At 36.9% G+C, this 15,206-nt stretch overlaps 1 protein-coding gene across 4 annotated transcripts in view; it reads left to right on the top strand.

The window, feature by feature from the left end:
• The window catches only part of EFNA5 (ephrin A5), a 210,862-nt gene that overhangs the window by 190,948 nt on the left and 4,708 nt on the right, over positions 1-15,206 (top strand). For 3 of the 4 annotated variants that reach the window (XM_040541429.1, XM_040541430.1, XM_040541428.1), the window contains 2 exons: positions 11,477-11,542; positions 11,949-12,029. In XM_040541429.1, the coding sequence (XP_040397363.1) occupies positions 11,477-11,542; positions 11,949-12,029 (147 nt within the window). The remainder of the gene's footprint in view (positions 1-11,476; positions 11,543-11,948; positions 12,030-15,206) is intronic. The other variant, XM_040541431.1, reaches the window with a different exon arrangement.

The following is a 15,206-nucleotide window of genomic DNA, read 5'->3' as shown; positions in this document are numbered from 1 at the left end:
GTGGCTCTTTTCCTAGCTAAGGTAACTGGGACTGTATGCAGGCTTCTGTAGAGAAACTCAGTACACTGAACCTGCTTTTGAACATGAGGGAAGTATGCATCTGATGCACAGTGGCATGCAGCTCTGCACAGGTACCAGAACTAGACGCAGTGCAGATGTTTCTGATATGGATTAGCCATGGACTGGGATACAAATGTAAGCAGATCCTCCTGGTTACCGAAAGCGGGATGGAGGTTGTATGCTTCACTGATAGGATAGCTCTGGTATGACCAAGCTTGAGGTATTTCCCAGCAGAGGTGTGGAGACTCAACATTAGGTTAGAGGCATTTAAATGGAGCAGTGATGGGTACTGTGTGGCTGAGAGACATTAATTAGATGGAGGTTTTGTCTATCTCTTTTGAAGTGAAATATGTGTCAGCAAGGAGGCGTAAAGTAGGTGGTCTTGTGTTATCCCATACTTTTCTGTATGTATGATCTTAGATACACATGGGAGGCATGATTAGAAGCTGCTCACAACTTGATATGCAAGTTCATGGCTGGTTAACAGGCACAGAACAGAGGAGCAAGCTTGCGGTGGGGAGGTGCTTGCTGTGATCAGAAAGTATTGAGTGAAAAATAGAGATGAAAGTATTCCTGGGAAAATTATTGGTGTCAAATGGGGGCTTTTCTGGAAGAGTGATGGAGAAACACTTGTGTTCTGAGAGAGCACTTGTTACAGCATTTGGGAAAGGAAAATCTCAAGGAGGTACCTGTATGGCTCAAGAGTCTGATGAGGTCCTCACTGCATTCAGGAACTGGTTTCCAAACCGCCTGGGCTTTTGAGTCCCAGTTATGGAAGAATGTACACATATATATCTAATTTTGAGTTCAGCTGGGAATGATCACTGGGAATAGGGCTAAACATCCTGTGGTATACATTAATTAAAAAAAAATAGCACAGAAGGAAATAATTTGTGGCAGAGAAATGAAAGATTAGCTGTCCCGTGGGTGTTTCAAACTTTCCCACAGTCATAGTTATGACAGTCTACAGTCCTCTTCTGGCATAGGTGAGACATGTCAACTTCCTGATGAGGCAGCAGCTCTCCTTGATGAGGCTGCAGCAACGCTTACGTAGGTTGGCGTTTTTTAAATATGGATTTAAAAATATGAGTGTGGCCTGTGGCAATGAACACAAACTAGATAGGTGAAAGAAAGAAGCAGAAAGCTAGAAGCTCAAATATAACTGTCATAGCCTGACAGACTGGCCAAATTTCAGTTAAAGAGAAAACTTCAGTTTAATGCATTCCAGAATTTTTCATGGTGAAGGTGACGAGTTGAAGGGCTAAGGAAATCTTTCTAAAGACTGGGAGAAAAATTTCTGGCACATATGGCAGAGTGATTGAAGGTTTAATAGTCCCTCTGCAGGACTTGAACAAACTGGGAATTCACCTGATAAAGATGTACTGTTATTAATATAGTGCTGGCATCTGTTATTTTATATGTACTCTACTAAGTCAAAACCTGGGACCCTGTCACAGTAGGTGTAATGGAACAGAAGATCTCTGCCCTGAGAATCTTTATTTGCCAGAAACAGGCTTGAGTTGCAGTGGATTATTATGTATTTTACAAATTTCACCTTTTCTGCTTCATGCCTGTTTTTCATCCAGCTCAAATTTGGATTTGTCTGTGTAAAACCTAACTGTGTGCATAAAGGCATTTTTTGTAAAAGCTGTGCTAAGCTGATGTTAGACTTTTGGCAATGGGAAAGGACCTTCAGAAATACGTTGAGCAATGGTATTCTTGCTAAGTAGTGTATTTGCATACTTTCGGACAGGCATGTACGTTCAAACACGTTCAAACCTGCATTATTCTCACTGTTTGCCTTCATTTTAAATAACAATAAAATACAGCCCACAGTCTATGTTTTTTTCCATATTTCTCTTGAGCCTAAAGCAGCTTCTTGCAGATGTCTTCCTGCCTTTACATCTCCCTGTGCCTCTCCCTCCACAAGAAAACCCTCCTAATAAACATAGAATTTTGTTGCTTTGGTTAGGTGAGTCAGCAGAATTAACTTCTCATGTCCATGTACTTGTCATACTCCTAGCGCAATACAACATCTGTAATTATTTCTTTATTTTTATGAACTGACAGAATTTACAAGCACAGCATGGGAAGCTAGAAGGTTTCTAATTTTTTTTAAGAAAGTGACAAGCCCACGAAAATGGAGTAGAATGGAATGCTCCTCTCAGCTTTAATTACAGTGTCAGCAGTGGTAAAGCTAGACAGGGGTAATATGAAGTCCATTAAAGTGTATGAGGTTTAGTAACATGATACAATACCCACAAATTCCATGTGAGTGAACATGTTGCTTTAAAGATCAAAAAGAGAAGGTCATTACTAACAAGACTATAATGTCTCTTCAAAGGATTTACTCATGTCTAGTTCTTAGAGATGGAAATTAGCAAAATGGATAGCCTGCTTGAAGAAAAACATTTTATTTCTAGTGATACCAAGGGAAAATCAAAGTGCAAAAGTGCTTATGAAAAGTATGAGGAGGATATATTTTTCTCTAAGTGCTCTATTTGATAGTATTAACTTGTTTTATTAGCAATTTACTCTAATACAGTCTTAATGTTGTACAATAACTGTATTTGTTTTTGTTAATGCCATTGAAAACAGTAATGAGATCTTAAGTTTTTATTTCATTCTAGTTAATAATAGTGTTGGTTTGTTGCAATAGAAAAGTATGACATCAGTCATTTATATTGTGCTAGTGTGGAAATTTTAGCCCTTATTTTATGGTATGTAATAGAGTTTGCATTTATAAAAGGGAATTTTTCTTATATGAGAGAAAGACCTGAAAATATTTAATGTGGGAGTAACTAACTATATGATCTATTCTTCATCTATACCTCCTTATATTTCACAGAAGCTATGTGCAACTAAAAGTCCATTCAAAATAGGATGTGCCTTTCATTTATCTCCAGCTGAGATTTGTTTGTTTTTTAATGAGAAGAAACACCGCAGTGGCGAGACAGGTTCTCTGGGAAGCTCAGGCTGCAGTTAGATGACAGCTTTGCCCCACTTCATAAACAAATGTAACTGCTCCCACTTTCATGAGGGAAAAAAAAAAAAAGTCTTTGCAAAGTACAACTGAGCTAGGGTCTTGTGTTTTTTCAGGGTTTGGTTCAGAGGAACAGCTCAGACGTGTGTTTTTTTTTCTTTTTTTTTCTAGCTGAAATTGAAATGTCTGCTTTGTTTTTCTTCTGAAGGTTTAAAGGATACAGGCTGCACTGCATTGAGGTGATTTTGCATTTTCCTGAACTCATCTGGACTTGGCAACCTGGGAGGACAGATAATATAGCATGACTTTGGACCGGATCCAAAGTGGTGTTGTCTGCCTCATCTGAGCTTCTGCTCACCTCTGGAGGTACCCAGTACCATGAAGGGCTGAGCTTTGGGGTGTTTTGAAGTTTTGCACTAAAAATGTCTGGCTCCAGTACACCAGCCAGGCCAGCGACAGGGATGCCTTGTCATTACATCTAGAGCATCTAAGGGTCCTTCTTGAGGCACATAAAGGGCTAGACCAAGTTATGTCCACTAAAAGAGGAAATACTGGTCAAATGGGCCAATTTATATTAAAATATTAATACTGGCTTAGTTAAACTGGAAATCCGTGGTTTATACCTCTCTTAATGCTGGAATAGGTTTCTTTTTTATGTCTTTGATATGAAATCTACTTTCAGTCTGTGTAGCCTACATATAAATTGCAGTGGATTATGAACTGCAAGAAAAGCTTACATTCTTCTTGGCCAACCAGTTGCAGTGGGACAGTTGATTCAGCATTAAGTGCTAATGCAGAAACACTGACTATGTATTACTTTCTTCTGACAACTCACTAAAATAGCATTTGTATGACAAGTCATTTATCTGGTTATTTTTCGGGTATCTGAAAGATATAGTTGCTTATGACATAAGCCATAATAATCCACCATTTTTGCACTAGTGCAAAGATAGGACAAATTAATTATACTATGTGAGAAAACAAAGGTAATATTTCATTATGTTTGTTGTGCAAACAGCTTTTAACAGGTCTTTTTCTCCATTGCTGTGTACTCTGTGATATATATTTTACGTAAAGTGCAGAATATCCCTCTGTGTATGCATACACGGATACACAGAAACACTACGTGATTGCTTTTAGCTTCACTTCATACAGATGTACTTGAGCATTCAGGAATAAAGCAAAATGTGCATTTGTATTACGTATCCTTGTAATCCTTCAAAACTTGTAATATTTCAAAACTTAATTTGTAAAGACTAATATCTATAGTACTTTTGCATATATTAAGCCATAGGCAGTATTAGCTGTGACCTTGCATCTGTTTATTTATTTACTTACTTACTTATTTTCCTCAGTAGGTGATTTTTTTTAGTTTTCAAGGGTTGTTGGCAATACTAGATCAGGTTCGTTTCCAGGTGAGATTCTCTCTCTGTCTGGTAGCTTGAGATTTCTGAGTATTTAACATGCTCTGTAATTTTTCTTTGCAACCTCATCCTAGTGATGACTAAATACAGAGAGGTGGTAGACAAGATTGTTGGCAATAGTAAAGGCACAAACAAATTTAGTCACAATTTACTCAGGAAATGTGTTTGATCGCTAGGTCTGAAGAATGAGTAAGCCATGGAAGTTCAATATTTAAATTTGCCCAGGCTGAAGTTGTGTTTATACAGTCAGAACAAAACTCTTGTTAGTATTGGGAATGAAAGAACAGACAGGCAAAGACCGTTTTCTGAAGTTAAACTCAAGGGTTGGTGAAGGCAGGGATTTCCATAGGACCACTATTTATCTGTTTTTAATTTTAGATTTTAACACTCACATGGAGAAAGTAATCTGTAAATCCTTTCAGGTAGCCTCTCCTTTAAATAATAAGTTTAAAGACCCCTTCACTGTCCTTAGGTATGGATCTTATCTTATATATGCACACAAAGGAGATTTTTATTGATTCATTAAATTCTAGCTGACTTTTTCAGTTGCACCGTTTATGCAAATTTGTAACTTTTTTTTTCAATCTACACTGTGAGAAGAATATTAATAACTAATTCTGCATTTACCTGGCTAATTTGCATACATTTGTGTTGTATGGTAAATCACACGAAAACCTACAGGGGAAAGGCTCAGCTCTTCTAACAACTAATAGGCTACTTTTTCTTTTCACTTGCACAAATTGAGAAATATTGCCTGTGGCAAACATAATGGAAAACTGCATTTTTAATGCTCTCACACATACTCAGTTCCTTACAAGAACAGTCATCTGCTCTGTTTTTTAAAAATAAAACTTTCTAAAGCTCCGTAGCTGACACAGGATATTGAATGCCAAAACACTTCTAGTTGGTGGAATTATGATTTGCAGATTATATAAGGTTACCTTAATATTGGATTTGACTAATGGGAGTGGTATTGTGCCTGAAAGGGGCTGGAGGCAAGTCACAGCTGTAAATGTTTTCTCCTGAGGAGACTGTCTGTAGCCTACAGCACAAAACGAGTGGAAGGCCTGAGTAAACATGAGTTCCTGCTTCACAAAGACAGTGTCCTGTGTATGGGGTTGCTCTGTGGGTTTTCTCTTTGTGGTGTTTCCCCAGGTGATTACAAAAGTTCCAAGTGCAGTCCTTCTGACAGGGCTCTCAGTGTTGAGTGTTTGGTCCAGTTGCAGGCAACCTGGCATTTCGATTTCGTGTGCTGGGGAGAAGTTCGAATTAATACTCTGTTGGCTTCCCAGCCTGGACCAATACTCCTGTTCGGTGCTTGTGGTTTGGAAGCACTTATCAGTGCCAGGAATTTGAATAGCACACAGAGGATGCGGGTAGTAGTCCATCTGCAAGGAACTGGAGAGATCTTGGTGAGATCTCTTGGATCTTCTCTACAAGGAAACCCTGTTTATTTGCCATCTGAAGAGAGAACAGAAGAAAACATTCACTTAAAGGGCAACTGAGAGAAATCACAGCTCTCAAAAATATAGAAAGAAATGAACAGGCTTATCTCCACGTTTTTTCACAGACAGTGGTTTATAATCCTTCAAAGAATATTCCAAGTGAACTGGTAATTGAAACATGAAAAACAAAATAGTAAGAGAAATTATATTCCTTTGCCAGTGTACCCCCTGTTCTAAAATGAAGGTGCCATCTGAGTGACTTGGACAAATGAAGCATTATTTGTACACTGAATGGTTCCAGTTTTGCTGTCTAATAGGGCCCATAGCGGATTGTGGCTTGAATATTAAGTATATTTGTAATGCTAAATGAGGATTTGAATTGCATTCATGAATTAATTTTTTATATCAGGACTTACATTTCAGTAAAAGGTGCAATGTTATAATTAGAAAGCTAAAAATGAATGAGGAGACAAGCAGAGAAAAACGTTGATTACATGTGAGTATCAGTAAATAGGATGGATGGTTGAGACATTTTTTATATGCGACATCCAAATAACTTTCTCTTCAGTTAGAAACTGAGCCTCAAATAGGTGCCAGCCAAACTACTGCATGTCTCAGGAAAGAAAATACTTATTTGTGGCTTTTGTCACATGACTAGCAGGTACCGATAACCATATTACTATTGAAATTTTCATACCTTCTCTTTTTTTACATTTACTTTTTAGTTAGCCCACTTTTTAGCTTGATTGAGCCATATCTGGATGACTCCTTTAAAGAGATTTTTGCAGTTTGACATAGTAATTTAACTGAAAATCTGTTGTCAGAAAAAAACACCACTGTTTTCTGTGTATGTCACTTTTTGTTCTCTGACTGGCTCTCCAGTAGTTATTGAATAACTCTGCTAATCCTTATCAGGCTGAGAAAGGACATACCTGTTATTTGTATCTAATATATTAATAGTATACCATGTGTTTTCTAGCAGAAACCTGCTTTGGAGTGGGCTGAAAGGAGATGGATATATATATATAATTTCCATATTTAAATATAGCTAGCAAATACTGAAATATTTATGGTTTGGCTCTAGATGAGGAAAAAATCATTTTCTTCACTCACTTTCCTTACAGGGTATAAAAATGGTAGCCAGAAGTGGTTCACAGAAAAGAAATTCTCTATTCTAATCTACTTTAGTGCCATTTTTGGATCCAGCTTGGCTCTAGTCCTATGAGCAGTAGTTCATTGTATGTTTGGTTTTTTTCTAGTTCATCTGATGGATACAGAATTTTCACCTGAAGAATGCAGAGATTATGACTTAAATTTCTTTTAAATTATGGAATTTCCCTTTTTTTTTTTTTTTTGGAAAAGAGAGTGAAGAAGTTATTTTTTATGATTATTAAGGTGTTTTAATATATCTGGTAATTTCAGAGAGATTTTAATGCGTGTTTGCCCATAATCTCAAGACTTTGAGTAATTGTGAAGTATAAAATGTGATCTTCAAAATACAGACCAAGGAGATTCTCTTGAAGTTGCTGGTAGGGGCAAGGTAGGTAGAATGAAATATCATAGGAATTATAATGAAATCGTAGGAACTAGCGACACTGCAGATTTCCTGTTCTGTGTTTCTTTGTCATTCTTTGTGACACAAACTAAACCAGCCAGACCTTTTCTATTCTAATATAATTCGTGGAAAAAAGAGGATATAACCTCTTCTGTTCCTTATAAGGAATCTTCTTTCAAAGGATTCTTTTTGTTGTGCAGCTAAGTTTCAATTGCTTTTTTTTTCCTTGGGAATTTCAGCTTTTCAAATGGAAAATGTTGCATGGGACAGTTTCCATTAGCATCAGAGACTTCCTGCTCTGAGAACTGGCCTCTATTTTATAGCTAATATCACCTTTAAAGGGGGCAAATAAAAAAGCCTTATACCAAAGCCTTAGAGGCTAACGTGGTTTTGTGCAGACAGGAGAATGAAATTTCTCTTTGTACAGGCCAAGAAAGGACATCTTTTCTTATAGTATAGCTAATGCCAGTGGAATATAGCAACAGCAGCAATAAGTTTAGCTGGGAAGGGAAATTTAAGAGACCCCAGCTGGCAGAGAGCAGTTCTTTTTCTCCTTTCCAGAGTTCAGCAATGTTGCTCTCTTGCAAACATGCAGGACTCTTGGGGAATCCGCCAGACCTCTTTGCATTGGAAACCCACCTTTCTTGGAAAGTAAAACACCTTGAAAACAGCACTGTTTCCTAACCTTAGGTCCTCAAGTCAAGACATGAGTCGAAGTCAGTTTGGTAGGAAATGCCTAGTTTGAACTGATCCCAGAATTTTTCATTTAGGTATCAGGTTTTGTTAAATCCTAGCCACAACATTACTTCTGCTCCAGAAAAAAAAAAAGGTATTTAGCATCTATTCTTAGTAATATGCTAATATGTGCAGCTTATCCTGTCCTTTGTTTTGTTTTGGTCATTTGGTGTTCCTTTGTAGTTCTTACTCAAAACATTGGCTGGTAGGTCACCCTGATTGGGAGTTTTGTGCTCTTTAGCAAAAGTTTGTCATTAAAGCTACTTTCATGTGGGCGAATAGGACTTCAGACTTCACTTGAGTTAAAGCTTCAAGGTATTAACTTAAGAAAAAAACAAATTTAATGAACACCCCTGGCTTTCCTTAGTGGACAACAAGTATGATGTGCCTAAAATTTAGCCATAAAAGATCCTGAGCTTGTTGCTGAAAAAGGAAAAATAATTCCTAGTTGTTGACATCATAATCCAAGAGTCAGGGTTTTCATAATATAGTGGTGAAAATATTGCAGAATAAAGAAGACAGGGAATAGAAAAGAACAGAACAATACTGACAAACTGCAATAATGTATGAGAGAGCAGGATGGATGACATTAGCCAACCTGACTCTGCCCTGTGAGTGATACATCTGGACATACGGGAAATACTACAAATTGTCAATGTTTTTGTTTTAAGTTGAAAAAGAGAAGAAGGGAGGAAATAAAAATAGATTGCAGCCACCCAGCTTGACAAACAGCTCTTAATTTCTCAGGAAGGCCAAAAAGGTTGCAGTGTATCACTTTGTCACCTTGTTCTTAGTCATTGAGACACATGTGAGAGCAGAACAAAATGTCACTTGATTCTTTTTTCTTAATTATTATTATTCCCTCTGAAGGAGTAAAACACTGTGGTTAAAAAGGAGTCTTCCTAGTTCTACTGCAGGCATGGAGGGTACATAATTTCCTTGGAGAAGAAAAATGCACTTTTTCATACTTATCACTAAAACTGTGTCAGTTTCAAGGATGATGAATTAAATGTAACTGTTACGGTTGCAAAAGGACTGCAGCTCCTGATACAGCACATTATATGCAACCCTATGTAAGGAATGGTGACAGAAGAAGATTTAAGCAGAGGGCAGATTTTGAAATTTTCTCCCAAAGGACATCGCTAATCACTAGCTGTTGTTTGCTCTTAAGAGTGCGCAAATATTATATGCACATATAAACTTTATATGTACAGAACATTCATTTTCTGATTTTCCAGATGGAATATTATTTGATCCTAGCTATCTTAGTTAGTCAGTGCTAATGCTAACAGGTTGTTCTAATAAACACCAATGAGCCCAAACATGCTTGTTTTGTGGACATAAACAGCAGCATGTAAATGTCAAAATTTGCCTTTGAATAATTGTGTATCCTGATATACTTCTGAAATAATTTCTGAGCAGGAAAAAATCTGTTGGTGATAAAACTACTGTGTGTTCTCTATTTGGGATAATGTTGGAAATGTCTTTTCCACCTTTATGTTAGCAATACAGTAATAATAGAATTCTTATCTTTTGAGAAATCCACAACTGCCTGTTTAGTCTGAGCAAAGCCGTTTGCATATACTCAGAGAAGGCCACAGAAAGGACACAATTTCCTGAATATAACCACAGAGTGCAAATATTGTGCCCTGAATAACACACCAGTTACTGTAAATGTCAGTAGAGGGAGTTTTTCTGACTTTGATTTAGTAAGAGCCTACAGCAAAGCCAGCTGTTAGCACTTCTTAACTGCTTGTCAGTGTGAAGGGGGGAGCATCATTTCTACACGCTTTTGTTTTGTGATTAAAAGAGGGAAACAATTTTTCAAGTACTTCCCAACAGGTGCAGAACCACAGCTTTAGCTCTATTTGACTCTCACTTTGCTTCTTTTTTGTGTTCCTACTAAATTTGCTAGTTCTTCCTTGTAGGAAAAAGCTGATGCCTGCCTTGGAAATGCATCATCAAAGGCTACTGGAATTAATTTCAAGTTAGCTGAGGAGCTCTTCAAGTGTGAGCTTGGCATGTAGACAAAGACTGTGTGTTCATATATCTATAACATACATATGTATGTAAATCTTTTTAGCTATTTGTCACAAACAGGAACATAATGGCAAAATGTGGATGAAACAGTGGTAATCAGAACAAACTAATTTTTGGATTGCTAGTCCAATCATCTTTTGTAAATCCAGACAGCTTCCAATAGTTTTCTACAAAAGTCAACTTGTTCTGCCCTAGTGCATAGCTTTTTGGATGATAGAGAAGGCTATGCAATGAAATAAAAATGACTTTAGGTGCTTCAGGCAGCATTTCCAGCATTTGAGGGTTTTTACAAGGGCAAAAAAATGAGTATGCAGATGGTTTTTCACAAGTGAATATTTGCATGCCCAAGTCAGGTAGCTTGGTATGTTTGCCTGTGATCATGTATTTTGAGGCAAGCATAATTCCCAAAAGGAATTTTTCACAGCAGCAGTTGTTTTTCAGAAATAAGTACATGCTGATGCTAGACTTATATGTATGATCTTTTGTATAGTGCCAGACATCGTTTCCTCTTTTTTGTCTCCTTATACCGTAAATGCTCTTCCAAATAAATAATTTGAATGGCAAATGACGGGGGAGGGCAGAAAGAAGGAATAAGCTGGTTGTTTGTTATGTAACATAGGGAATCATATTTTGACTAAAGCCAAATAAGAATTTTCTCAACAAAGTGGAGAATACAGAGGCTGATTTTGCGGTAGAATGTAGTGCATGTATTTAATGGGGTGTATTTTTACTTTCATGGAGGTAAGTACATATTTATATTTTTAGCATTGTCACCTTCAGTGTCAGTTTGTCAGTTTTTTTCATTCCTTTATGGGTCACTGAAGCCTATGGCCTAACATTTCAAGACTAGCTTTCCTGTAAATGACCTTAATTATTCTAAAGTAGAGTTTTTCAAGGTAGACACATGCACTACAGCAGAAACCTTATTAAACTCTCTCTTGAGAAAAGCATGTGGAAAGGTGAGAAGAGATAATGAAACATTGTGAATATCATGTGCTTCACGTCTCCTATGAAAAAAATAATCAAAAAAGAGATTAGAGTAAAATCTGCAGTTCCTTCCCTGCTTTTGCATTATCAAGCTACTTTGCACACTTGAAGTCCTTACACGCAGAGGCTGAAATGTGTCCAACCTTTCAGATGAAGGGAAGATAAAGGGTATTTGATTTTAGGACAAAGGATCATATACATTTTCCCTCTCTTACTCTTCCACTTCTCTCTCATTCTTCATTTACAGCTTCTGCGATCCCAGATAATGGAAGGAGATCCTGTCTAAAGCTTAAAGTCTTTGTGCGACCAGCAAGTAAGTTCTTTAGATTAAGGTTTCAAGGGTGGCTTTGTAGCGCATGCTTTACTATGTGGTCTAGTTAACAGCAGTAAATCTTTTTTTTTTTTTTTTTTTTTTTTTACTGTTAATCTTGTTTATCTGTTCTGTACAGCAACATTTGTGTTATGGTTTTCATCATGTTTCCTTATCATTTTTCATAAGGCTTTATTTTAATTACATGGCAATTGCTAACTTGTTGTTTCTTAAACTGTTGTACCAATGGAAGACTACACTGGCATATGGATACATGCCACAGACTTTAAAATATAAATATGCTTAATTATATACAGTCAATAGAAAAAGAGAGAAAAAAAAAAACAAAGTGGGGAGTTTAAGGGTGTCTCACTAACATATTTGGCTGTTATCTCTATTTTTGTTATAGACAGCTGTATGAAAACTATAGGTGTTCATGATCGTGTTTTCGATGTTAACGACAAAGTAGAAAATTCATTAGAACCAGCAGGTTAGTATGCTTAGAGAATCTCTTTTTAAAAATGCGTGTATCCCTCTGGTGCTTGAGTACTTTTTTCCTCTCTGCATGCTTTGCATGGTATAATTGCTCTGCTTTTGCTCATTTCTAGCAGTGCTAATATCACTTGTGGTATATTTTTTGTCTCCTTACTTAATGCAGGGGAGGAAAAACATTGCTTTTTCATTGATGCAGTTTAATAAAATACTGTGTGCCAGCATAAAATTTCACTGGTGTCATGAACTTGCTGGTCCATCCAAGCCAAACATCCAGCATGTTTACAGACCACTCTAGTTTTTGACTGGGACCAAAGTCTTAGAAGGTCAATGGCACACTTCATGTGTTTTGTGATGTCAAAAGACTTTCAAAGAAATAGAACTGCTGCTTGTTTAATGCTAGTGCATGACACAAGCATACAGCTGATAGTGTTTAAGTAAGAAATTAGTCCTTTAAAATAATATACATATATGTATATTTTATTAGACAAAGTACTGTTTTTACATATGCAAACTAACACACACACACTGATATATGTGAATTTCTATCCTTTTCTTATTGGAGAAAACTTAAGATATGTTTTTTTTTTGTTTTGTTTTGTTTTTTTATCTTTGGTTGATTTTTTGTTTGGTTGGTTTGGTTTGATATGATTTGGTTTTACTTTTTTATTTTATTTGTTTGGTTTGTCGTTTTTTCATTTGTTCCCCAAAGTGCTACCTTTAAAAATAAGAATAATACTTTCTTTTATAAAGCCCCTTATCTACCCAGGGAAAAGTGGTATTATCCTCCACCATCAAGTTGTGTGGGGCTATGTGGGAAGTGCATGTGTATGTTTGTATGACTCAGGTCTATGACAGATAGGAGCATGTTTAACTCTAGGGGTGTGAGTAATCCCATCCACCTCAATGGGATGTCTCATGACATTAAAATTAGGTGGGTATGTAGGGCACGTATTAGCAATAGTATTTATCTGTTTGTTTTATTTGTAACACGCTGTTCACACATTGCTACGTTCAAACCTCAATAATTAAAAGGTACAGTTAAATAAACAAATGATACCATAAACATTACACCTGTGTAAAATTTAGTATATACCCTGAAGAACAGATTACCAAGATTTTTTTTTCTTTTCTCTTATGTTATTTGAAAGAGACTGTTCCTTTGGTATGAAGCAACTTTTTTTTTTCTTTGTTATTTGCTGATTCTTTAACTAAAAGCCATTATTTAGGCAGAAGTATTAATAAGATTTCCACAAGTTATCCAGTTTGAATGATCTACCGATAAATGCACAATATAATTTTATATTTTTCTTTGAGAGGGTTTTCAGAACTCACCTAAAAATTTTGATTTTGAGAATCAGGGTTGTTCTCTAACCAAATATGTATGCAAGGTGAGTGCATTTATAGCAGAGATGCATTTGCACTTTTATTAACAATATTCACCTTCTACAGGAGGCGTTAGGATGATCATTTCCCATCCCTAGGTAACCTGTGAATCTAGAAACTCAGTGTGTTCTTTTACACTTTTTGATTTGGTGCATGGGCTAATTGAAATGTATTCTGCCTGGTACTGGACTGCAAAAGAGATCGTGTGAGTAATAAGCACTTGATAGTAGTGACCTCACTGTATATTTTCAGCAGTGCTGCTCACTTCCCATTGAATGGCTATACGTAGCTAGCACCATCACAAAAGCATATTGTTAGAAAGCAGCAGGTGAAACAGAGAACCCAAATCATACAAAGAGTATCCTGCAGTCTGAGATGAAATGCTGTTTTTGTTACCGGGGGAAATAATACCCTTAAAGAGAAGGTTTTCATTCTGAACCCTTCAGGTATCAAAAAGTTGCCACTCCCAAGATCAGTGTTTATTTGCATTATTATTTGGACCAGTTGCCATCAGATAATCAGTCATTCCCAGATCTGCTAACTGCTATCATGCTTTCCCGTTATGAGGTTGTTAGGCGTGCTGCTGCCCCAGTGGATCTTGTATGTGATCTGTAACATGTACTTACCTACCTACCTGCCTCTCGCACTCATCTTCTGCTTGTGTGCTCTCCCCTGCCTGCCACCATCTTCTCCTGCAGTATACAGGAGGATGAGGAGGCAGGAGGATCACATTCAGCAGATTACTTACTGTGACCACTCTTCTGAAAAAAAAAATGATTTTTGAACCCTTGTAATTTCACTGGTTTTGCTCAGGAAATTGCAGGAAGCTGATTTGTAGAGATCACTCTTCTTTCAGAATTTATTAAAGTAATCGTCCCTATTCCTGTCCTCCCCTTCTGTCCCTAAAACAAAAACTGCAGCTGTGGAATAATTATACCTGAAGCATATGATGTAAAGCTATGTGATCTGGAAAATTCATGGTTGTCAAAATAATTTTTTCTAATTACCGCTAGCATTCCCAGTCTTTAGCAGTGACCTTCCAGATTTTATTAATGATTTTGTCATATTTGTCACTTGCCTTCATTGCTTAAACCAAACTCAAACCTTAAGCCTAAGCATTAAAGATTTTACAACTCTGCACGTCTCAGGAAAATCATATTTGAAAAGTGATTTTGAGAACTGCAGATGAAATGTGTGCTCTAATATATGAGCGCAAAGAGACCTTGGGACTGCATTGACAGAAAGCTCTGATGATTTCTTGTAAGGAGTCCCTTAAATGAATTCCCCTGTGAAGAGCTTTTTTTTTTTTTTTTTTTTTTTAAACGGCATCATAGAAGATCTCCATGTTTTTAATTTAAGAATTAATCTTTTTAGTTTAGGACTTTTTCGTTGAGATTTGTTAGCAGTACTCAGTGTTCCAGTCATGAGAGCTGAGAGTCACAGAGAATTAGGATTTATTGCTGTTTTACACTAGTTCTGCCCTATTGTGCTTTAGTCCTGACTCATGCATGTAATTAACACAAAACTGTTAACATTCAGTCTGCAAATTCAGACTTACTTGCAATTCTGTTGATGATGCAAGAGGCAGAAGATAGTTCATGTCATTCTCTCCTGTACTTTTAGTTCATCAGTGGTGAGTACACTTTTCCAAACTGGGCAGAGCCAACTCTGTGTATATCAAAGGAGATAGAGCTGACAGGTAGGACAGGGGTATCTTTTCCCCATACCTTCTTAGGGTATGATTTAATGGGGAAGTTGCTCTTGTGAAGTACTGTATTCTCATTGCATT

The sequence above is a fragment of the Cygnus olor genome, chromosome Z (genome assembly GCF_009769625.2).
Source record: "Cygnus olor isolate bCygOlo1 chromosome Z, bCygOlo1.pri.v2, whole genome shotgun sequence".
Classification (NCBI taxonomy): domain Eukaryota; kingdom Metazoa; phylum Chordata; class Aves; order Anseriformes; family Anatidae; genus Cygnus; species Cygnus olor.
The sequence above is the reverse complement of the archived record's forward strand: the minus strand, read 5'-3'. Positions and strand labels throughout refer to the sequence as shown.